This window comes from Thunnus albacares, chromosome 11 (genome assembly GCF_914725855.1).
Source record: "Thunnus albacares chromosome 11, fThuAlb1.1, whole genome shotgun sequence".
In the NCBI taxonomy this organism is placed as follows: Eukaryota; Metazoa; Chordata; class Actinopteri; order Scombriformes; family Scombridae; genus Thunnus; species Thunnus albacares.
Window position 1 is genome coordinate 21,938,234 of NC_058116.1, and position 25,051 is coordinate 21,963,284.

At 37.3% G+C, this 25,051-nt stretch overlaps 2 protein-coding genes across 2 annotated transcripts; both read left to right on the plus strand.

Annotated features, from left to right (window-relative positions):
* Positions 1-2,413: 2,413 nt before the first annotated feature.
* Positions 2,414-12,782, plus strand: hnmt (histamine N-methyltransferase). Its single transcript, XM_044366510.1, has 7 exons — positions 2,414-2,521; positions 3,835-3,981; positions 6,064-6,116; positions 7,047-7,154; positions 9,080-9,210; positions 9,395-9,488; positions 10,939-12,782. The coding sequence occupies exons 2-7, from the start codon at positions 3,845-3,847 to the stop codon at positions 11,298-11,300; spliced, it is 885 nt and encodes a 294-aa protein (XP_044222445.1). The 5' UTR covers positions 2,414-2,521; positions 3,835-3,844; the 3' UTR covers positions 11,301-12,782.
* Positions 12,783-14,724: 1,942 nt separating this feature from the next.
* On the plus strand, positions 14,725-23,518 carry LOC122992649 (histamine N-methyltransferase A-like). Its single transcript, XM_044366511.1, has 7 exons — positions 14,725-15,132; positions 15,248-15,390; positions 16,464-16,516; positions 17,491-17,598; positions 18,457-18,587; positions 19,003-19,096; positions 20,798-23,518. Exons 2-7 carry the CDS (start codon positions 15,257-15,259, stop codon positions 21,148-21,150), a joined length of 873 nt encoding a protein of 290 aa, XP_044222446.1. The 5' UTR covers positions 14,725-15,132; positions 15,248-15,256; the 3' UTR covers positions 21,151-23,518.
* Positions 23,519-25,051: the final 1,533 nt, after the last annotated feature.

A 25,051-nucleotide genomic window follows, 5' to 3' on the forward strand; every position in this document is an offset into this window, starting at 1 on the left:
TCTGGCTTGCTCCTCTAGCACCAACAACAGACCAACAGTTTTCACTTATTCACTCTTCAACATCAACTGATTGGCACTAAATTTTATAATGACATTCATGATGATGTAATGACTTTTACTACATACACTGAAGGTGCCCAGAGGTGATGGTGATCCTCTGGCTTTCCCTGTAGCGCCACCAACAGGTCAAGTCATGTACTCAATGAATTGGCACTAAATTTTATACAGATACTAACAGTTTCCAGAGGATAAATCCTAATTATTCTGATGACCCCTAACTTTTAATCAAGTGTAAGATTGAGGTTTGTGGTTTTGAGTGAAATGTTAAGCCAATTATTGAATTAAATTTTGCACACACAATCATGTCCCCCTCAGGATGAATTGTAATAACTTGTGATCTCTTAAAAACAAACGACTTTGACATCAGTCTCAGTGGTAGCAAATGTTAGCATGTTAACATGCTGAACTAGATACTAAACATAAACATTATACCTGTTTACAGCAACATCTCATTGTCATTGTGAGCATATTAGCATGCTGACATTAGCGTTTTGCTCAAAGCGCAGTTGAGCCTAATTACAGCCTCGCAAAAACACTAGCATGGCTGTAGAATCTTAGCCTTGTTCACATATTACTTCTGTGTACTGCATTATACTGTATAATTATACAAAAAAATGAAATATTGCTGTCTAGCAGCTGTGCCCCAGAGCAGTGGGTGCGTGGGTGTATGAGAGAGACAGAGAGAGACTGACAGACAGTTATTTAGTTTGATAAACTAATGAGTATCTGGTACTGAGTTAGGAAGAGTTAGTCAGACTGAGTTTCTGCTTCATCAATTGAAAGAGGAAGTTCATAACAAAGATGTGAAGCTTGGTAGAAAAATACATTTCTGCCCACTGACCTTTTGTCGTCTTGGTTTTGGGTACAATGTTCATGTACAATCTTCTTGTTATGCAGCCTGTGATCTGGGAGCACAGTGGCACATGGAGAACAATGAGGTCTGATAGACAAGATGGTGCAAGCTCATGTAATTAATATAAGGACTTTGAAGTTCAGTCTGGCTTGAACTCACAGCCAGTGGAGGGAGGACAAATTGATGTAATATAGTCAAGTTTCATGGTTTTAGTTCATGTTCTGGCAGAAGCCTTTTGTACCAGCTGAAGATTTAATGTTCAAAAAAGTGCCAGAGAAACAAGATGTTGCAATAAAAATGAATCTCAGTATTAGACATTTTAATAGTTGCTTACAGCTGTTTACCTCTGTCAGTTTTTAGAGGCAAAATACATCAAGTAAACCACACAAGAAAACAAAGACACAAATATATGCGTCACATGAAACACTGTTCTAATGGTCATGGTGCAGACATTTAATCATGAAAAAAAGTATTTTACGTACTTGAATAGAATATTAAAGTCCCAAAAAACAAGGTCAGTGAGTCTAAGTCTGACAATACTCTCCTCACTGAATTCAGTCCCTGGATTAAATCCCTATCAGATGGGGTCTGTGGCATAATTACAATCTAATTTGGGTTCTTGGCCTAATTCCTGTCTGTCTGACATTATAACAATTGGGAATCTGGGAGCCATAGACAAGCCAAGAGACATGGCATTTCATTTGTTTTCACTTTAGTCTTGTTGTCATCCCAAATCGAACCTCCTTGGCTGTGACAGCATATAAAATATCATATCCCTTATATTTGTCTTTCTTACAGTATCAGTAGAGCATAAATTACAAATTATCTTCTAAAAAGGATCTTTCCAGGCACTGATCTCCCTGGGAAAATACTACTTACTGAGACTTGAAATTTTCTTTAGTTTGGCATTTCATCACAATAAATGTCTGCTTTTATTCTTGTCAAAGTTACATTTTCTTTGTGTACTGATGCAGAAGTGCAGGGTTGATATGCAACTATAATGTATCTTTGACAAACGTAAAACTCACATGATGGATTACTCATGTCAAGCAAGTTAGTACTGTAGTTGATTTTTGTTATAAAATGAATGGAAACAAATGGTAACACTATATACACGGATATGTACAACACAATTCAATAAAATATACATTATTATTACTTTATACTAAATTCAGTCTCCTCTGGTGCAGTGGTCCTTGTTATAACCTTTATGATATTTCTATAACATTAGGGCGCATTGCATAATTTTGTAAAAAAAATATAAACCAAAGGATCGCCCCACCAAAATTGAACTCATAGGTCTGGAACCAGTAGAACAATGACTAAATCCTTGTTATTAATTCTTTCAAACAGGGTTTGTTTACTTTAGCAATCTTTTGAAACACAGCCAATGTTTTTCAAGTCAAACCTATTTAATGGTAGCCTTGGTATATTGTGAATATGCTTAGATTACCTAAGTATCACTAACTGAATATGGTTAAACATTCTTTTTTTTTTCCGAGGGTTTTTTTCTGCCAGTCTTGGCCCTCCTTACAGGGAAGCTGTAACACCAGTGGGAGGGTTTCACTCCAGCCTTCAGATATCTCCGGACGCACTTCAACGTGACGTGTAAGTGAAAAACGCCGACTTTTGTCTCAATCTGTCCACAGTTTAAACACCTTACGCACAAGTTGTACACAAGAAATGCCGTTAAAAACGTCGCTGCGCCATTCACCGAGCGAGCAGCCACTTGTTTGCACAAAGTCTTATCAGCTGTACACATGTCGAGGGACGCGGCAGGTTCTCTGTTTTTCTGAATGGGGCTGTTTCTGTTTCCGCTGCAGTTGAAGACATTTCTTTACATATACAGGAAGCCCTTTCATCATTGTAAAGGTGTAACAGGAAGCCGCTAGAGACATCCTTGACTTCAGCGCTCCTGTAGTCGAGAATAAAGGCGAGCTGTCAGGGTAAAGTACGCTTCATATTGGGAGATGGGCTTGTTGGATAGGTACAGCGAAATAAAGAGGGCTACGGAAGCCGAGAACGGCCGTGATTGCAATTAATTATTATAACGCTATTATCTTAAGATCATGAGTTAATTAATTAATTATCTCGAGAAAACGAGCTTTTTATCTCGAAGTAACGAGATAATAAAGCCGTTATCACGAGAAAACAAAAGTTTATTTCCTCTTATTATGTTTAATGTTTATCAGAGATCTGGAGTATCATGCCAACATAAGTGATGGGAGAAAGCTTTCTGAAACAGTGAATCATATGAAGGAATTGTGTTGAAAATGGTTCACTGTTTCGGAGCATTTGATACAAGCAAAATTGCAACATCTGCTGGGCAACTTTGGCTTGCTTTTATATGTAAGGATTCGGGGCAAGATGTCATGAAGTAGGCAAAATATATATTAACTCACCGCTGTCATCTGTTTGATGTTTTCTGTCCTATTGTATTCAAGCCATTTATTAATAAGGCTTGTGGTACTGAAGCCAAGAAGGGCTATGCTTGCAATTTTTTTTTTTTTAATGCCGTAATGTCAAGATCACAAGTTAATTATCTCGTGATCTCAAGAAAAAAAACAGCCGAAACTGATAATACTTGTGAATTTTAATGCTGAATGAAATGAAATTTGCAAAGGATGGCATATGTTTTGATCAAGTTGAAATAATTAACAGACCATAAATTACTCTAAACAGTGCAAAAGTTAAAACATCCTCTTTAATCTACAGTGACAGAAATGACAGTAAGCTCCCTACATTATGAACCATGAACCATGCTACAGACTTGACTGTGCTGGAAGATAGTTTTCACACTCCAGCAATTGTGTTTAAGCTAAAATGAAATACAAATAGAAAGATAAAACACACACACACACATATTTTGGAGATTATCATTCTGAATAGCTGTTGCTGATAATATTTCCTTTTTTTGCCAGATTGTGTGCCATGGCATCTTCATTGAGGAGTCTGGTTTATGATGATAGCAGGTACCTGAAATCCTTCCAGCTTTTTCTCGAGCGTTCCTCCGAACATCAGTGCATGCAGGACTTCATCCACAATATCCTGCCAGAAATACTGGCCAGGTAATCTACACACACACACACCTTTTATCAGTGATGACACAGTGACCACACTGTTGAGGATAGAATAAATTATAAATAGTACAGTTGTTAACAGTACAGCCAGTAAAGGAAAAATACAAAAGGGGAGCAACAGTGAAATCAATGAAGAGCTTAATTTTCCTCCTCAGAAGTCTGTAGTGTCAGCATGCTGTCCTGGTCTTCGTCCTACATCTGAAGACAATTGTACAGCTTCAGTTCTGGATAAATTCAGTGCTGGCCTTCACACCAACAAGAAACTGCCATAGAAACTGCAGTACAAAATGCCAAATTTGTTTATGTAAAACAAAAAGAATATCAGGCAGTATATTGTTACCAGATTTATTAAAACTCTGAAATATCAGTATCAGCCTCAAAAATCAAGTATTGGTCGGGCCTTAGTGAACATATAACTCGTGTTATGATATAGCAAAATTGTTGCTGATTAACTAAATTACCATAACCTTTGAGCGGCAGAAAGAGGAAAAATGGAGCAGATTTCAGTATCTAGTCAGTATATAGTTCAGTATATATATAACAAGAGTAGATAAGCAGATTTGACCCTTTGGAGGACACAGCCAGGCAAGCTGTTTCCCCCTGTGATGGCTGCTAGCTGTTTTCATATTTAGTTCAGCTTGCTTTGTTATATTTATTTGTCAGGGACCATGTGCAAAAATATGAATCTCATACAAATATAAAAGATGTATTGTGCCAGATTTAGCTACTACCTAATTTCCATCTGCAGTGTCTGGGCAGGTAGACATAAACATTAATAAAACCAATGCAATTAATACAAATACAAGTTCAAAAAACAATTAATACTAAATTCAGTGACAGATCCAGACACGCATACAAATTTCAATCATTACACCCAACACATATTTACCGTACAGACACGAGTGTGGTATCCAGCTTTTCATTTAACTCTCAGCATGGAAGCGAATAAGTGTGATTCCCAAAATGTAAAATTCTTCCTTCAACAATTCCCAGTGCAGGAAAAAATAATTTATTTTGAAAAAAAGATTTTATCAGTGGGGGAGCAAAGAGAGAGTTTGTACACATCATCCAATTAATCTTGTCAATTTGCTACCTTCCAGAAATGTGATAAAAGAAAAGTAAAAAAAAAAAAAGTGAAGAGAGAGAGAAATTCTGGAGAACACGAGACAATTAAGCAACATTGTGCAAATCAACCCACATGTACCGTGTCTTAGTAGTTTGCTGAAAACTGTGTTGAAGTGTCAGGTTGTTAAACTCTTCCCAATCCCTAAACAGAATACGTAAATATGTAAACCACGCTCTTCATTAATGTTTTCCCCACAAAATCAAATAATTGACCACAAAAATGTACATAGATTAACTAGTTAAACAGCGTGTGCATGATTGTGAATGACAATGAATGTTCATAGAAATTCCATCTCTTCTTGCGTTTTCGCTGCAGTATGTTGAGCTTGAGCTGTAGCAAGCGAACGCCATGCAGAAGTCTGCTCCCTGTGACCGTCAGAAGCAGATTAGAGAGGAATCTGGACAGATATAATTCACAAGTAAATTAAAACTTCCAGCCACTCCCTTCTGGTCGGAGGTATAGATGCCCCAAGATCAGAACCAACCGAGCAAAGAACTCATTTATTCCCATAGCAATAACTCAATTAAACAAGATGCGGTAGCCATGGAGAGCCTGGGGAAATACATGGACTAGGGGATGTTTCATACATGGATACATAGGGCATGTGCAGTATACTCACTGTTTATTTTTATTGCAACTGTTGGTATACAGTTATTGACATGCACTTTAAATGCCTGCCTGGACTGTGATGGTATTTATGATGAATGCTATAGATGATCTTGGACTATTGTTGTTTTTGTTTATCTGATGTGATTATAATGTGTCTGTTTGTTCTGTACGGTACCACAAATTGCCTCTCGGAGGACATTTAAGTTTTATAAATCTAAGTCTAGTCAAATCAGATGGTGAGTGTCAGAACATGCTATCGCAGCGATCAAAGCCCCACTATTGGAGGATGGAGGATGTGAAATTTCAAGAAAACCCTTTTTCTGCTCTGCCCTCAGCATCGGAGATGGAAAGTCCCATCTTAATGTCATTGGAGTCGGAAGTGGCGCTGGTAAGAACACATACTTTAAGACACTTTTACTGCTGAACTTATCTTATGTTCTGTGTGACACAGTAAATAGCTGAGACCTCGGCGGCAGACAGCTAAGGTGAGGAGGCGTTCTTGAATCGTAACTGTTCCTATTGCTGCGCTGTCATTTATGGCTGCAGCAGTAAAAACCTCTACCCTTATTATCACTGTCAAGAGTTTGTATTTATCTGTCCAGTTGTCAGATTAATCTTTAACCTTCGCCATAGACAAAGTGACCTCACCGGTCTGTGGTTTTACTGCACATTGTTTCTAATGCTCATGAAACAGCAAGGTGAATTTGCTCCTGAGCAAACCCACTACTTGCCCATGAGTGCTATTACCCTTCAGTTATGTCAAAGCTAATCCTTTTAATTCACCTGAGCTGTCATGTCAGTATCATAATGGAGTGATGTTACAAATTCTCTAATGGACTGTAAAATCCATTAGAATGACTACAAACTCCCCCGCAAGGTATTATTCAATCTAATCAGAAAGATTCACCGCCTGTCCACATCAGCCTCTTTGTTTAAATGTACTCCTTTACACATGGCAACTTGTCAGCTTCAATAAGAACCAGAAGAAAAATCTCTTGCTCGTGGCTAAATGATCTTGAGATGAATATCATAGTGATAACTCTCCTTTTTCTGAGATTATTGCAAAACATAAAATGTATCATTTCCCGCTAAATTGACAGGAAGTATTACTTGTTTCCTGCTTAAATCGGCTGCACAGTCAAGATTGGAGCATTGTGATGATATGCTGGTTGGCTAATTGTGCAAGTAATTTGTGTCTCTCTCATTTTGTCTGAAAAGTATTGAATGGTTTAGGTACTGTGGGGAAAGTAGGTCGAAATTTAATTTACATGTTCACAGGTGGCTTTCAATATAAAAAGTCTGTGCTGGTGCCTTTTAGGTGAGATTGACCTAGAGATGTTCTCTGAGCTCCGACTGAAGCACCCAGGGGTGACAGTGGATAACGAGGTGGTGGAGCCTAGCAGCCAGCAGCTACATAACTACAAAGGTACAGTCTTTATAGGCACTCAGTTCTCTCACATACCACAAATTTATACTGTATCTGTATATTCACTTGCCCCCTGAAAATATGTCTCAATATTCAATTTAATAGCAAATAGTTGCTTGTATTTTCTCTAAATGCTGAGAATACATTTCAAAGCAGCTATAGACCTTAACACTAATACATAAATAATGCAGTTAATCATGTGTTAGTAGGGTGTTGGTACATTAACCACCACACTCAAGCCCCTTATGTCAGCAAGTATCCATCCTTCACAAGTGTCTTTGAGTTTTTGGGGGGGTTTCTGTTGTTCTTTTTCTGTTGGTTTTCTGTTTTCTGTCGCTCTTTGAGTTCAGCTCTCTTTGTTAGGAATTTTTCAGCTTAGTGTGCGTTGACACATGTCTCTGCTAGAATGAGTGTTTTCAAAAGCATGTTGTAAAGTATGTCGAAATCTTTTGTGATCAGCAGTTCACAGAAAGGCCAAGGCTGTGTTGGTTTGCATGAATGAGCTGATACAAAACAATTTAGTAAGTAGCAATTCATTAAATGATAACCCATAAGGTGATGCAGGAGGTTTACAATTATTTTTATAGAGATTAAAGTCATGTATAATGATATAACCACCGACACTACTCATGACTTATTGCTTTCAGTCACACCCGGACAAGGCAGAACTCATCGAGTGTACATTATCTTAAGCCTGCTGTCACGTCTCTCTCAACACATGCTTTAGAAATATGCCACGTCCTTAACCTTGCTCTTCTTCTCTCTGAAAGTTTGTTTCTGTGGTGGTTTGTATAACACAGTTTTGCTGCCATTTTGACCAGGATTGTGTTGAAAAAGAAATTTCCATCGTAAGAGACCATCCTGGCGAAATTAAGGTCACACAAATAAAATAAAATGATGATATTATTAAAATAACACGGTGTGGATAAATTGACTTTAGTTATTCTAAACCAACTTTCTGTGCGATGTTAAATATGAAATGCATCACTTCCTGTTTGCCAGAACCCAGTGTTCCCACACAAGTTCTATCAGACTAGAGTTTAGGACTGCAATTGTAAATGACACCATGAACTAGCTATTGATTGACTAACAGCTTTATTGTAGAGAGTGATACAGACTGGCAGTAAAGTATCTGTTTGCATCTTATGTATATACAGTACCCACTCAACTATTCACATTTTCATTTTTTCATGTTTTATTGCGTCACAACATGTGATCAAAGTGGATTTAATTCCACTTAAAATATATAAAATATGTAATACTGCATAAGTATTCACGCCCCCGAGTCAGTATTTAGTAGATGCACCTTTGGCAAACTGCAGTACTATGCAAGATACTGCAATTTTTTGTACATGGAAATATTTTGCTTTGCTACATGTAAAACTCAGAGTTAAAAGTACAATTCAACACTTATAATTTTAATGTGTAACTTTTCATTCTCAGTTTATTTCTCTCCACTGAATACTTATAAGAGGAAAAAAAAAATCATGTACCCCCTGTTGCTTGTGCCAGGTGGTATCCATTGGTTTTACTGAGGTGTGATAGAAGATAAAGGAGTTGTGTTTATTTTGATAACTGAGGTGCAAATTAAACAAATCTTTTCCAATAATGTGACACGTATCAACTGCAAATATTGTACCCTAAAATAATTATAGCCAGTATAGACAGCAAAATATTATGTTCACTTTATGTCAATATTACGGTATTATACCTTAAATTTTAGATAATAATGTGTTATTATCTTTTCCTGACTTAAAATAATTGTGTTGTACTTTTCTTGTGGGAAAATGTGTGATACAGATACATGTAATTCACACAAAGTTACATGGAATAATAATACAGATTGGGATTTTTGACATGGTAATATTATTTGACACAATGATGTATCATGACCTTCTGTAATTGTCAATTTTGTGTTCATGCAGTTTTGGTGTCACAGAAACCAGGTTTAGATTACATCACATTTAACTGGAACAAGATGACTGCCTCTGAGTTTGAGGAGCACTGGAAAGTGAAAAAGATGACGAAGAAGGCTGACTTCATTCACATGATACAGGTTGGTGTTACTGACGTTTCTGTGCTTCTGGCCCACAGACTGTAATCATGACATATCTAGGTCATATTCATTCGGCGATGCTCTATGGCAATTAATCCCATTAGAACTTCTGTCTACCATAGCGTTATAATTAGGTGCTCTATGAATCCAGTTACCAGCTCATTATCTGTGATGAAATCGACAGATGCTGTACTATGTGAAGGATCCTGGAGCTACCATCGCCTTCTTCCAGAGCCTCCTCAACAAGAACGGGAAGCTTCTTATTATTCTAGTGTCTGGTAAGTGGATGAATCTAATCTCAAATCATCTCTACTCTCTGATGTGTGATGTGGGGTTATTCATGCTATATATAGTCAGCGTACTTATCGATTATACATCCCTATAGGGACGAAAACCAGTTTAAAGCTGGAGTGCAGGATTTTTACATATAAATGAATGTCCATTACATTCAAGCCCTTTCCAAACAAGTTCACACAATGCTGATTATCCTATCACCGCTAGATAAGTGTCTCCGAATTTCACAGTATATAGAGTTTTTAAATCTGGTGTCTGGTATGACATTCCCACGCTGGCACACCAGTAGTGATGTGCTTTTGTCAGCCAGCAATGATCGGTTTCCACTCAGATTTGCCTGGGAAACTACGTCATGTTCAGCATCCCGACTCATCCCGGCAGGTGCTCAGCCCTCAGATATCTTCGTCAGACTGCAAAGCATACTGGGTATGCACGGCTAAAAGCTGTTGTAAATTTCCCTCTAGGACTGTTAATATGTCACTTTATTAAGCTTTAATATTTTTTCAGGCAAGAAAGTAACCATTAAGATTCCCAATATGTGGTCAGGTTATTCAAATAACGGCTATTTGGAAATTCTCTCCAATGTTTTCGTCCTGCACTGCAGGTTTAATTATGTATCTCAGTGAAAACAAACACTAGGGAATTCTGGTATACACTGTACATGGAGAAAGGTGAAAAAAGAAGTTGAAATTTGAACCTATTTTTGTCTGTTTTCACTAAGTTCAGTAAGAACTTATGCATTCATTGCTGTGAAGAAAGTGTACATATTTAATGTTTTACATAAACAATGCAAACTGACTGACATATCTCAACTATTGTTTGGATTGCCATGAAATTTGGTATAGACATTCATGTTCCCCAGAGGATGAATCCTGCTGACGTTGATGATCCTCTGACTTGTTCCTCTAGCATCACCAGCAGGTTTTCACCTTTTCACTTAGTTTTCACTTATCCGTTGAAATATCTCAACATCAATTAGATGGATTGGCAAAAAAATTTGTAGATACATTCATAGTGATATAATAACTTTGGTGATCCCCTGTCTGTTTCATCTAGCGGCACCATGAGGTTGGCATTTGTGGTTTTGAGTGAAATGTCTCAACAACTATTGGATAAATTGATATGAGATTTGGTGCACACATTTATGTTGCATTCATGTTGAATTGCAACAATTTTGTTGATCCCAAATCCAATACTTTGGTTTATGACCAAAAACATACAAAACAAATGACATCCCCATAAGACTCTACTTTGTGTTTAGTGCTAATTAGCAAATGCATTCTGTTGTGGGATTGTTAGCAGAAAACTGTGTTTTTCTTTCTATTTTTGGAAGCTAAATGAAATGGCAAATAAAAAAAGAGTTAAAAATAGTGCACTATATAGTAAATAAGGAGTGATTTCAGATTAGACTTGTCTTCATCTCATCTATTCCAGGTGAGAGCGGTTGGGGAAAGCTGTGGCAGTGCTACAGGAACAAGCTCTGTAACTCAGAAATCAGTCAGTGTGTGACTACTGGAGACATCAAAAGCATCCTGGACTCCAAGGGAGTGAGCTACAAGAGCTATGAGCTGCCATCTCAAATGGATATCACCGAGTGTTTTACAGAGGGGGATGAGATGGGAGAGCTGCTACTTGATTTTCTCACTGAGGTGCTGGACTTCAGTAACACGGCCCCACCTGAGTTGAAAGCTGGTGTCTTGGAGTTACTCCGGCACCCAGATTGTAGTGTGGAGTCCAATGGCAAAGTTATCTTTAACAACAACCTTGGAGTGATAGTCATAGATTCGCCCAGTTAAAAGCAGGCTGTATGTAAAATTTGCAGTAGATCACAATGTTGTTGTTAAAGTAGATTTAAAATGACAAATATAATTGAATGTATTTAATTAAAATGCTTTTTGCCTATGGAACAAATACGTTACATGATCAGTTGGGAGTCAATTTTAGTTTTGACCATATACAGTATGTTTTCTTTGAGAACAGTTATGTTTTGTTGATACTAGTTTTACTCATTAATTGTATATATTCTTCTATGCCTGTGCAAAATGAAAATGGCTTGATTGTCATTTTCTTTTCTAAACCCATTTTTGTTTCATTGCTTATGATTTAGTCAAATTCTCCCTTAAATGTGAAGATCAGTTTTAATCAGATTCAGACATCAGTTTCACATTTTACCATCATATAATTTTTTAATGGGCTACAGTTGGCAGGCTTTGCTACTAACCCCATTACAGTGCTGCTCTCATTTGATTATATTACTTTAGAAATATAAAAATAAATGGAAAATTGAACATTTAATTTTCTTCCATGTAGGTTGAGCTGTTAATTTTACACAAGCTGCACACTCCTGTTAGAGTGTCTGGATTTTGTGTCTTTGCTTTTTCAGTATTATACATTTGTACATGTTCATTTACATCCATGGGAGAACTTGACTAGACAAATTAAATACATGGACATGCTTACACTGGCATTTCTGTTTTGCATAGTAGCTGTTGTGGAATTAACATTTGAAAAAGGAAATGAATGCAGTTTTTTCAGCTTGTCCCATTTCCATATGAATCAATCTTAAAATACATACAAATTACTGTACTACAACCTACTGTTTCAACAGCTAGAATTTTTCTCAGTCAGAAGGATTTTGACATAAGAGGCATAAAAAAAGTGATGACAAAATTTACTGACAAAATTGTCTGGAGGATCAAGTAATGTTTCTGACCACATAAAATTAAACATATCAACCGACCCGTCAAGTACAGCTGGGATTTTATTCTGACGGTTGTAACTCTACACAAGTCAGATGAAATTGCGTTCTGACAATCTATGTTCTTTCAGCTTTACAACTTGTTTGAGTGGTGAGTATATAATGATACATGTAATATACTGGTCAGATTAACACAGGCAGCACAGTAGCAGCTGTTGTCAGTGTTTGCCTTTAGCCAGAATAGTTATTACTGACACAGCTGAAGCATTGGCTCCATCTTCAGGGCAGCAGTGGTAACTGTAAAATACAGGGATGGGCAGATCAAGGGTAGAGATCACTGAATAATACATTTATAAATGTTAGCCAACATTTAATGATAACATTTATTTTCTAATAAGTCATCAAATCAGCAGTGATAAATTATAACAATTATAAGTTATTAAGTCATTAATGGAGGGTCTTTGGTTTCTTGGTCTTGGGGTTTCAACTGCATTTAAAAAGGTTAATAAATCAAAGAGTTCTTATCAAATCTGCAGTTGTGAATCTTAACATATTGTTAATAAACAGATTTTGATCAAGATGTTCTGCAGCCTTTTTGAAGTGGTCAAACAGACCATTGGAGGGGTCTTCCTGATAATTTAGAAAATGACAAAGCAAGTTTTAAGGTGGAGGAGAGTTTTTCACAACCTGGCAACTTAAAGATTGTTCTTATTAATGGCTTATAAGTGTTTAACTATAAAGCAATAGTAAATGATTTGTTAACCATTAACACAGCCATTTGAAAAAGCTGTTTGTCAATCTTTATGCAGTCCTTGAGTGTTCAGCCTGTCATGAGATGTGCTGCTCTGTTGATCACTTGTTGAATCTGGTCTAACCCTGTTTAGTTACACTGCAGTAGTGTTTGGAGCCAAGCCTTTACACAGTTTACACTCTCACCACCAAGGCTTATTCCCATTTCTGGCAGAATAATGAATATTTAAGGATACATCTTTTGATATTCTAGATTTTTTTTATTGTCAACAGATGAAAAGACCAACACCAACAATAAATTGATCCTATTCACAAGTATTGCCTGTGTTGCCACAACCTGATATATTTAATTCCCCCTGTTCCATTGACCTCAATGGTTGTTGTTTAATCTTTTAAAAATACATCAGTGAGCCACATAGGTGCACTGGATGGCCTGTTTCTTCATTATGGACTTTGGTACTGTATATCCATTTGATCTGTCTGTAAATAACTCACCCGCCTTGTCCATTTTATATGTAGACCAGAAAATTCAAAGTATGAAAAAAAAACCATTCTTGTTTTGGTTCGAAGACCCTTCACTCCTGGGCCCATTTCAGTTTCAGTTCCAGCTGTTCCAGTTCCAGGCTCTCATTTGGAGAGTTTTTCATGATATATGGAGAATTTTGTACAGCTATACATGGATAAAAACATTCACACTTACCAGCAACTTAAGAGTCGACAATTCATCCAATTAGCATGTGTTTGAACTGTGGGAGGAAAAGCTCCCAGTAGCCATTTATTCATAGCACAGCAGCAGTTAGTGTTCTTACCTTATGGCTGTAATTTGATTGAAAGTGCTTAAATAGGTTGCTTTTGGACCTACTTTATAGGCATATTTGGTGCTGGCTGGCTGGATGGCTGTGATGTCATAATCAGCTGGCCCTCACACTTTCAAATATGAATTCTTATTCTTGTTTCACAATTTTATTCAAATAAATCTCTCACCTTTCATTTTAAAGACCAGTCATCCATGTCTGTTCTCTGTAGGAAATTACCTGAATAGTTGTGGAATCCAATGTGCTATACTCATCTTAGGAGCTGCAGAAGTTTTACTCTGCCACATGAGAAAAGGTTTATTCTGCTATCAATGGGCATTGCATTTCAAAATGACATACCAGAGGCAATGAGACTGCAGTCGTGCTAGCGGCTCTGTGAGGCTGTACTAAGGCACAGTGGTGCTTTGAGCTAAATGCTTACACATTTTGGTTGAGCGTGTTAGCACAATAGCATTTGGTATTTAGCATGTATTTGTTCATAAACCAAAGAATTGGAAAAAATAAATTTTGACCAGATAATGGTGCTAGAAGAAAAGTCACAATTGCAATTCACCCTGATGGGATTTTAGTGAATTTTAATTTTAAATTACCAAATGTCATGACAAGTTGTTGAGACATTTCACTGAAAATCACAAATGTCAACCTTATTGTGGCACCATTAATTTCTTTACAGAATTTCAAGTAGATGTTGAGATATTTCACAGGAAAAGGGAAAACTTTGACCTGCTAGTGGTGATACAGGAAAGGGTCAAGGGATCCACCAGATCACCAGAGTCACTAGGATTCATCCTCTGGAGACCATGAATGTATGTACGAAATGTCATGGTAATCCATCTAGTAGTTGTCAAGACGTGTCACTAAAAGCCAAAAAATGCCAGTGGGGTTTGAGGAAAAGTCAGGGACCTCAGCACGTATCATCCTCTGAGGACCTTAACTGTGCTGCCATCTTAGTTTATGTGACAGTTGTTGAGATATTTCAGTCTGGACCAAAGTGACAGACCAACAGGTCTAGCATGACTAAAAAGCTGGCCTGCAGCTGTTTACTAATAAGATATTTTTCTTACTATTGTGTAAATGGGCAATATACTAAATGTTTTACTGTCTGATTTTGTGAAATCATTTGCTTTGTTATGTATAACTATTATACATCTGAAACAAACTTTTGTTGAAGTTTCTGTATTTGACAGCACAGCTGCTGTTGGTTTTGATGTAAAGGCAAACTTTATCTTTTGAAAGTTACGCAACAAAAGCTCATGGGAAGGGAGCCAGCCAGCCAGTGGGAGGGGAGAGTAATTCAACTCAACAGTAATTCAAGAGTGGGAGAGCAATAATCAACTCTTTGCTGTTACTCTCAAGATATTCAAGGTAATTGTTTAATACGTAACAATATGCCATTGATTTTTACCTGAATGATGTAAAGTTAGATCAGCAACAACTGCTATTCATTCGATTTCTAAACACTTTGTGTAATGCATTGCAGGAATCAGTCATGGCTGCAGAAGTAAAGCAGACTTGTTATGAAGGCAGTTCTGTCCAAAGCTTTCAGTTCTACCTTGAGCATTCGGGGGAGCACAAGGCCATTCTCCACTGGGTTCAAAAAATCCTGCCAGGAGAATTTAAAAGGTACAAAGAGTAAGGCTGAAAGGGCTGCACTGTACTTTCTTTTTTTCATCTTTAAACTATTGTTTCTACTTACCCAGAACCAGTACAACTTAATGACATTAATGATGGCTGCATTCCACTTGAGCCAAGTCAAGTTTTCGTATTGTGCTCACTCACTGACATGGCTTACTGGAACAATTGATGGAATGGAGCCATCATTATTGTTATTTTTTATACCTGTGCTTTTTCTGCTTTGACAAGTCTATTTCATGCTGGCACAAAGCTGGGAGTAGCACTAACACAACTGCAGTGACCTTATCATTGGTCAAAAGTCCATTTTTGAGCTTGTGCCTATGTCCCATGTCCAAATAAACATGGTAATGCTGAGGTGGCTGGTGCAGGCAGCACAGTTTGATTTTGTTATCATTTTGGCATGAAATTATGCTTACATGTCATGGTTTCAACCAGCAGAAACTCACAGCTAGCAGAGTTCTGCCTTTTTGACTATTTTTTTTTTATTAGATTTTATTTATTTGATTTAAATGCAGAAAGAAATACAACTTTAAATGGGATTATGACAGTCTGTACAGAAATAGTTTAAAGAGTGGTCCTTACTTATAATGCCATCCACAGCTGCTTGCATGGTGTACTGTAAGGTCCTACAATCTCAGCTGATGACTGTAAATTCCTGTTTCCATACAGCAGCAGGATTGATATGATGTTTCCATATAAAGTCTTTAATTGGAGGCATGTTTTGCGCATAAACACCCATGTTACGTAGAAAGTAATGTAAGATAAATAATACAAAAACTACATACTAGTACACATTAGTAGTTACTAATTACTGATAATATACTTGAGGGATGAAAGACTACTGTGTCATGTTAAAGAGACTATGGAGTGATCTTTTAAAGACAGAAATCACAGCAATCAGGAAACGAGACAAATTATTGGTATTAATTAACAACCTGGTGACACACAGATACGTCTTAGTTATTATGTGCTACATGGCAATTTAAGGTACGTAATGTATATATTTTAACCATTTCAACTTTTCATTTATCTACAAAATTGTTTCTCATGTGTTGATGCAGAATTGGAGCAGGTAAAAGCAGCCTGGATGTTCTTGGTGTTGGAAGTGGTGGAGGTATGTAATGAAATACAGCAAGGGATAACTGATGTATGAACAAATGTTGTTTTGGTTTGTAGAGGTAACTTCAGCTTAGTTACGTACTTTAGTGCAATTCACACAATAGCAAAGATCCATGGGTGTGAGAGCTTGCATTAGTGTGTACTTTATGTGCAGCTTATAATTTAAAAGCAACTTTCGTGAAAAGCTAGACTGCAATTCTGCCCTGTTTAATATATAATATATAAACATAATTATGACATTAAGAGTTCATCACATTAGAATTCAATTTCCCCGAAGTGGGATATACTCTCTATCTACTACTATCTCCTGTAATGAACCACACAAACCTACATATAGTAAACACCATATTTATATATGGTATGTACCCAGGGATTATCAGTTCATTAAAGATGAATAATAGATGTAAAAGATACACCTGAATGTTTTTATTGCAGGGGGGTAGTACAGCCTGCGACTGTAATGCAGCTATTATATTATTTCCAGTTGAGGAGTTGGGATTGGCTGGTGGTGAAGCAATTTAGCATAAACAAAAAGCATTCTGACTAATAAATGTAATGTCGAGTGAAATGGGAGTATGCAAACTTAAAAGGGCTCCTCTTAAACTGCTCATCCTCCTCATCGTAATGGTGCAATAATGAGACATTGACAGTATCAGTGGGGGCATTGATAGGTTATAGAAGGACACTTTTTTCAAAGCTATTGCAATTTGCACCAGGCCCCACTGGAGGTCAATATAGACCATAGATTAAGCTGATTATTGCACTGCACCGTGGCAACATCAAAGTCACAGTTCATGTCCAAAATGATAAGACTATGGAGCAAACACACACTACCTCTCTCACACACATACGTGGCCTAAATATATTTGATATTTCCAATCAAATAGATGTTGGGGCCTAATGTTTTCACATTAGAGCAGCATTACACTGAGGTATTAAAGAATTTGAAGATTTCCTGGTTTATTCCAGGGGAGTTGGATGTCCAGATGTTCTCTCTCCTGCAGTCTACATTCTCTGCTGTTCCCATCTCTGCTGACATTGTGGAGGGCAGCACTGAACTCGTGGACAACTTCAAAGGTATTGACAACATACACACAAAACATCATTAACCGAAATGTTTTTATTTTATCATTTTTAGATCTGATTTTTCTCTCTTCTATCTGTTCTTCTCCTTCTTTACTAGTAGTTGTAGTATTACAGTAGTATAGTAGTGGTAGTAGTAATAGTAGTAGTACGTTTTGCTAGATAGCTCAGTCTTTAAATAATAACCTACACACATTGAATTATCTACTGTATAACAACATATGTAACATCTTATACACATACAAGTTACAAAGCCATGAAGTATGTCATAATTTTTCAACTGCCAATTTGTCATTTTTTCATTGTTGTTGTTTTAATCTGATATTTCTTATTTATTAAAAGCTAGTTGAGAAAATATGAAAAATGCCCAAAACAGTTGTAGTTTCACATTGCAGTCTATGTTTACCCTGCCTGGTGATTATGTAAAAAGAAAAAATCTTTTTAAATCTGATAGTATTTGTATTGGGCTGCATTCATATGCAGGCAACAGATCTGATACTGAGATGCCTATTGGTGTGACTTTCATCCGAACAAACAGATGAAAATGTACTGGTCATTGCACAGTGTTCTTCTCAGGATTCACACATCATTAATCACTGCTGTTCCAGCCCAGGCTGAAATCAAAGCTCTTATGTTCCGTATTTTTTCTGTATTTGTTTTTGATCATAACACCAACATTAGTACCCACAGAGCCTTGCACTTAATGGATTGGTAGCAGCAATACTTTGTATTGGTTTTGTATCTGTTCATAATATGCGTTTAGGTCATCGTTTGTTATGTAAAATGTTCTGATATACTGCATCACAGTGTTATTTTCTGCTTTCTTTGTTCTTTTTCATGTCCAACCTAAAGCATTGGTAGCAAAGACTGCCAACCTTCAGAAGATCCCGTTTGTTTGGCATATCATGAAAAGTGAGGAGTATGAGAAGCAAGTCAAAGCAAAGGGAGACATGAAGAGATTTGACTTCATAAACATGATTCAGGTATGCTCTGTGGATATTCAATGTAAAAATGATGTACTAACAAGAAGATTTGGGATTCACTCTCTGGCCTCTGGACTTTGTATGTTCTCTTTATGTTGTCCTGGGTGACCTTATGCAAACTAAGTGGACTAAGGAGTAGTTTGTAGAATGTGAGTGTCTCATTCTATGTTAGCACTAAGATTCATTTAGCTTCGCACTAAGTCCTGCGCTGCTGCTTGAATTCATTGGGGAGAGCTCTTACTGTCAAACATATGTGTATAACCACTTGTGCTATAAATGATCATATATCCTCTGACATAAATGTTTCTGATAGAACTTCGGAGAGTGCAAACACTTCAAACTGTGTGCTTCCATGAATGCAAACATCATTCCGAAAGGTTAAATTAAAGGTTTTCTACAACTCTCTGCTTGACAGATGCTCTACTATGTGGATGACCTCGCAGAAACAATCAAGTTCTACCACAGCCTACTGAAAAACAACGGCAAGCTTATGATCATCATTGAAACAGGTATAGAACTTGACTTTAATTTGCGTTAAATAATTTGCCTGCCAGACAATGATTTTAAGTGCCACGTTCAGATTTTAACTGTAATATCTTCCTATATTGTGATTCTCATAGAATTACTGTAAAACTGTAAGAACCTGTGTCTTAATCTTTACTGAAGAGCAAAAACATGTTTCAATTTGCCTTTTACTTCATTTACCCATGCTGATATTTCTTTATTTCTCTTTGTGCTGGAATCCACTAAGAACCCTTTATGTGCTGTAGATGTACTATGCACAGCAAATGAACTGAACAGGTTTTATAATAGGTTTGATACACATGACTTCTCAGCTGAATGTAACAGTGGAAAACATGTCCACTGACGGGGTCGATAGGCTCTTAATCGACTCCAAAGAGGTGAAATGTCTCTGGTAACAAGGCCACTGGACCAGATGGCATTTCTACATTTGTGTTAAAAATATGTGCAGAGGAATTAACACCTGCCTGGTGCCCCATTTTTTAGAGGTCTGCAGACTTTAACACTGTACCAGCAATGTGGAAAAAGGCAGTCATCACACCTGCCCCTCCCAAAAAACCCTGTCCTAAAGAAAATAATGATTTCAGACTGGTTGCTTTGACCCCCGTGGTGATGAAATGTATGGAAAGAATTATGGTGAGCAAGTTGGGGTCTTTGGTAGGCCCACAGAGGAACTGTTGATGCAATCAATAGTATAATGCACATGGTCACTAAACATCTGGGGAATCCCACGGCCTATGCCAGACTATTGTTTGTTGATTTCAGTTCCGCGCTTAACACCTTGCAGCCCCACATATTATTTGATACACTGAATCAGCTCAATGTCAACCCATTCATCATTAAGTGGTACCATTCGTTCCTTACCAACCGCACCCAACATGTCAGAGTGACCAGAACTGTGTCTTAGCCTGTGACCCCAGGGGTGTGTTAGCTCACCTGTGCTGTTCACGCTCTACACAAATGAATCCACCAGCCATACTGAAAACCAATATACCATTAAATTTTCTGATGACTCTGCCATCCTGGGGCTTATGCTAACTAACTCTGATGTCCAGGTGTATAAGTCTACCATCCAGAAATTTGTACAGTGGTGTGACAGACATCATCTCATCCTCAAAGTGCAGCTTCTATTCTATCATACAGTAGTAGAGAGCCTCCTGCATGGTTTGGTAACCTGACAGTACAGTCAAAGGCCCAGTTTACCCAACTTATACAGACATCCAATGAAAATCAAGGAAGTTCTTCAATATCCCAGTCCTCAGGCTATTTTTCAACAAACCATAATCAGACAGGCCCAAAAAATCATCTCAGACCTAACACATGTTCTCCACCCTGAGTATCAGCTCTTACCCTCAGGCAGATGGTACAGGGTTCTCCTGTGATTTCATACTACAAACACTGTGATGTCCAAGGCAAATTTCCTACTGGGACAATAAAGTCTATCTTATCCTAAGAACGGTGCCTTCTTTAGTTTTGTTTTTGTAAAAATATTCAGCAGATTTCCAACAAAAAACTGCTGTGTTGAGGATTGTTGAGGCTGCCAGCCTTCTTGACAGTGGCTTTTATATAAGTTCAGAAGATAACCAAGAGTTTCTTTTGACTGCAACAAAATAATTTAAGTATTTGTTATGGTCAATATACATTATTTCTTCTGGAATTAATGCATTTCTTAATCTAATACAATCCAGGCAAAGCTGGCTGGGACACACTGTGGAGCGCTTACAAGAAGGAGCTCTGCGTTGATGCCATCACGGAGTACCGCTCATCAGAAGATGTTGTAGCCTGCCTGAAAAAACAAGGCCTGAAATATGAGGAGCATGTCATTCCCAACACCTTTGACATCACTGAGTGCTTCAATCCAAGCAGCAAGACTGGCGAACGTCTGCTAAATTTCATGACAGCGAATGACCACTTCTACCAGTCCTTCACTCCAGAGATCAGAGCAGGCATCTTAGACCTTCTCAGAAACAAGTGCAGCACTGAAAAAAATGGCAAGATATTATTTAACAGTAATCTTAGCTGCATACTTGTTTACGCTTGAGCATGTCCAATGGAAAAATATTCATACATTTTCATTTCCCTTCTTAAATTCACGTAAATATTTGATCAAAAGTACAGTGTATTTGCCTGTGGCTTGGATTAGATTTACCATTTGAAGTGGTTTTCTGTATCTTTAGTCAACTTTAGTATTCAACAGACTCAGTTACTTTGTATGTTGACCAAAATTATGAATAAAAATAATTCAGTTGCTATATTTGGTGATTAAAATATATCCCTGGAACCGTGGTTGGACCCTCTAACATATAAAGCAGTTTAGTTTTAAGTTATGATGCCTTGTATGTGAAAGCAGTTGCTCATAGTCATAAACCCACACTATGTTTTTCAGCGAAAAAGGAGTTAATGAAGGCCCAACAGCTAAAAGGGGAGTGAATCATCATATCACACTTCAACTGGAAAAATAAACCCAAAATCAGTCTTTCCACTTTACAGAAAAATAAACTCAGGGGCAGCCTAGATGCACCCAGTTTTCTTCACTACTATCTGACAAACCAATTACAGTATCTCATTAAGTCGGTGTACTCTAACTTTAATCATGGATTAAATTAGAACAAGCAGATACAACAACTTAAAAATCTCTGATTTATCCTTCATTGGCTCAAACATCAAACATCACAATTGCTTCAAAAACCCACTCATTTCCTCAACTCTGACAGTCTGGTGGAAAAATGAAATTAGCAAATCACGATTGACTCTCTAGAAACTTTCAGCTCAACAAATCTCCCCTTTTCTTCAACACATGGGAACAAAAAGGAATCACACATCTCCACCATCTATTCCAATACAACTCATTTACTTAATTTAAAGACCTGATCCAGAGGTATGTATGCTCTCCAATACCTACAAATTAAATCAGTCATTAAATATAAAATCAGTATAATAAGTAATCCACCCCAATCCACTAAAATTCTTTCAAATTTATGGAAATTATTCAACAATATAGACAACAACATCCACCTGCCAACTGCTAAATGGTAAAGAGATTTATCTCTCCCCTCTGGCACTGACCTCTAGACACAGGTCTGCAGAAATGACAAAGAATACAAATCTACGACTAATCCAATATAAAATCTTCCATAGAACACACATTACTCAAAACGAAATGCATAAAATGAGTCTCTTAAACACAGATAAACGTTCACAATGTACTCTAGGCACCACAGATGATTACCTCCACTCCTTATGGCTCTGTCCACCTGTGCAACACCTTTGGTTCAAGGTAACACAGAAGCTCTCCTCAATCTTGGGTTGCAGCATTCCCATCTATCCCTCATTATGCGTACTTGGCAAGTTATCCTCAGCTGAACTTCCACCAAAACGCACAAAACCCTGATTGCCCTTGCTATCGCCAAGAAAGTCATCTTCACAAACTGGAAAATAAAACAAACAGTAAACATCAATCATTGGTTAAATCTTCTCACAGAACATATATCAATGGAAAAAAAAGATCTGCCTCTCTAAGAAAGCAAATGTCACACTTTTTTAAAACTTGGACTCATACAAATTTATCATTAAGATTTATCACAAATCTCAATCTTAATTTCAATTTTGCCTGTTAGCAAATGCCACTAAACCAGCCACATCTCAATTCTCACTTACCCATACATACACACACAGTCAAATACATGTCATACAGTCAATGTTTACCTACCAAACTGTCTCACATTTTATCCCTCAACACGTCATCCACATTCTGCTAATTTACAAAGCTAATTATCCCCCCTTCATTTTCTAAGCCCTTTCTCTCATTTATTGTATGCATGCATCTTCTTTTTTTCTCCACCTCCCCATATTAATATTATTATAATATTATTAATTTCGTTATCATTTATCATTATCATTATTATAGAAATAGTTATCATGAAAGCTATTAAACAGGCCATTATTTACATCAGGAGAAGGATGATGTATATTAATATTATTATTATATAGACTACTATTATTATTACTATTATTAATATTACTACACACACACACACACATACACACACACCTACCTACACACATGCATACTACAATAAGAAAATCAAAGCCAAGCATTATGTTTCTTTTAAGTTTGTTTGTTATATCGTTGTTGTTATTGTTGTTATTATTGCTGCTGTTTTGCTATTTTTTTTGTTTGTTTCGGTTTGTTTGTCTAGTTCTCCTTCTTGTCTAGTGCCGTGTTAGATGTGTCTTCATGTCGATCACTTGTATTGCATTATACACAAATTTAAAAAAATAATAAGATTTACACTACAGGTGCCTTGTACAGCATCTCTCATGAACCGGTGAGAAATTTAATAAATGAATAAATAAATAAAAGGGGAGTGAATACTAGACTTACATTCATCAGGTGGCCAGAAACACAACTCTAAATATTTCTCTGTATCTGCTGGATGTGTAAACATCAACTGTAGCTGATGCGTTCAATACTTAAAAGGCGATATACAGTATGCCTGTGTTGTGTTCATAGTTTGTTTATGCTGTGGCAAAAAAATCTGTTAATTCAGCTTTAAACTTAGCGTCTGGTAAAGTTTAACAGCTACCAAGTGTCTGTACCAATTATGTTCAGTCAAGTCAAGGCAGTTTCCACGAGTGAAAATCTACATTCTGCGCTCTCTACTTCTGGGACTGTCTCATCTACTCAGTGTAATCAGGGCTACAAGTTTAGATAATAGTTAGTTCGTGAAGGCTTGTGTGAAACTCTAACAATTCTTCTATGCTAATACACAGCAAAACGTTCAGTTTTCACTGCCAGACCAGTTTGTTTTCTTTTAGAAGTTGGGGTCTCAAAACAACACTCACTTTTTGAAATTCATCATAGTACAATAAAGGCAAGAAATTAATTTAAAAGGAATGATGATGACACTGGGTGCTAATTTCTTTGTGACAATGCCTGTTATGCTTATAGCTGTATAGAGAACTGGATTAGCAAAAGCCTAAAAAAAAAACATTTTAAACTTTGATGTGCTGTTCACCATGACGCCAGCAGATGGCACTGTGTGTATGAGAATAAAGTTTATCCTGCATCTGTGCTCTGTTGTGTAACTCCCCAGTAGATGGCACACTCTCCTTGCATTTAGATGTGACATTACAACCAGGAGTGAGAACACTAACTTTTATTAAATAAAATAGGAAAGCAATTCATTTGTAGTCTTTTGTTACTCAACAGTGTTTTCAGCTCCTACACAGCAGTACAGAGACATTCACAACATTAACATAAACACCGCGGTGTCTTCTGTGGCTGCACACACACAAAATCATGTCAAAACGCCGAGGTCTTGTCTCGAGCTATCTAGCAAATGTATTCTGGCTGCTCATTTACCTCATTAGCTTTAATAGATCAGTAATTGAAATTCATCAGAAATTCTTGTCAGTGCACTCCCCCCTGATGTCAGTGGGCTTTCAGCACCTGCTCAGGCTCCATTACCGGGGGTCCTCGCTGGGCCCTCTCATACCACAGAGTGACAGAGCATTAGTCACTGAGATAATCAACCTCAAGACACTGTTTGCCGCTAATGCTCTTCAAGAACTATTTACTTCACATGCCAGTTGGTGCCTTTTAATAGAAGAAGTTCTCTGCATGATAAATGCAATGAAATGTTCACAGATCACCTTGTTTTCGAGGTGATTGATTATGCTTAGAAGTGCTGAGCAGCTGGATATTGTTATTTTGTTAACTGGATACTGTTTTTACTTGCTGTCTGTAACTTATTAGACGGTGCAATAATGACAAGCCATGTCTCTCCAGAGTGTCTGATGTACATTTATATTTCCCTATGAACCCCATCAGTTTCATATTGTGCAGGTGATGCTGTGAAAACAGCGGCCTTAGCCTGAAATACCGAGTCCTTGCCACAGTGTACAGGTCAGACGTTGCAGCTGTGCCAACATAACTGAAA

Excerpts from the sequence above, each read along its gene's own strand:
- hnmt (XM_044366510.1), top strand. The coding sequence starts at position 3,845 with ATGGCATCTTCATTGAGGAGTCTGGTTTATGATGATAGCAGGTACCTG. Across the intron at positions 6,117-7,046 it reads TGGAGTCGGAAGTGGCGCTG|GTGAGATTGACCTAGAGATG; the intron begins GTAAGAACACAT and ends GGTGCCTTTTAG. Across the intron at positions 7,155-9,079 it reads GCAGCTACATAACTACAAAG|TTTTGGTGTCACAGAAACCA; the intron begins GTACAGTCTTTA and ends GTGTTCATGCAG.
- LOC122992649 (XM_044366511.1), top strand. The coding sequence starts at position 15,257 with ATGGCTGCAGAAGTAAAGCAGACTTGTTATGAAGGCAGTTCTGTCCAA. Across the intron at positions 18,588-19,002 it reads ACTTCATAAACATGATTCAG|ATGCTCTACTATGTGGATGA; the intron begins GTATGCTCTGTG and ends TCTGCTTGACAG. Across the intron at positions 19,097-20,797 it reads TATGATCATCATTGAAACAG|GCAAAGCTGGCTGGGACACA; the intron begins GTATAGAACTTG and ends AATACAATCCAG.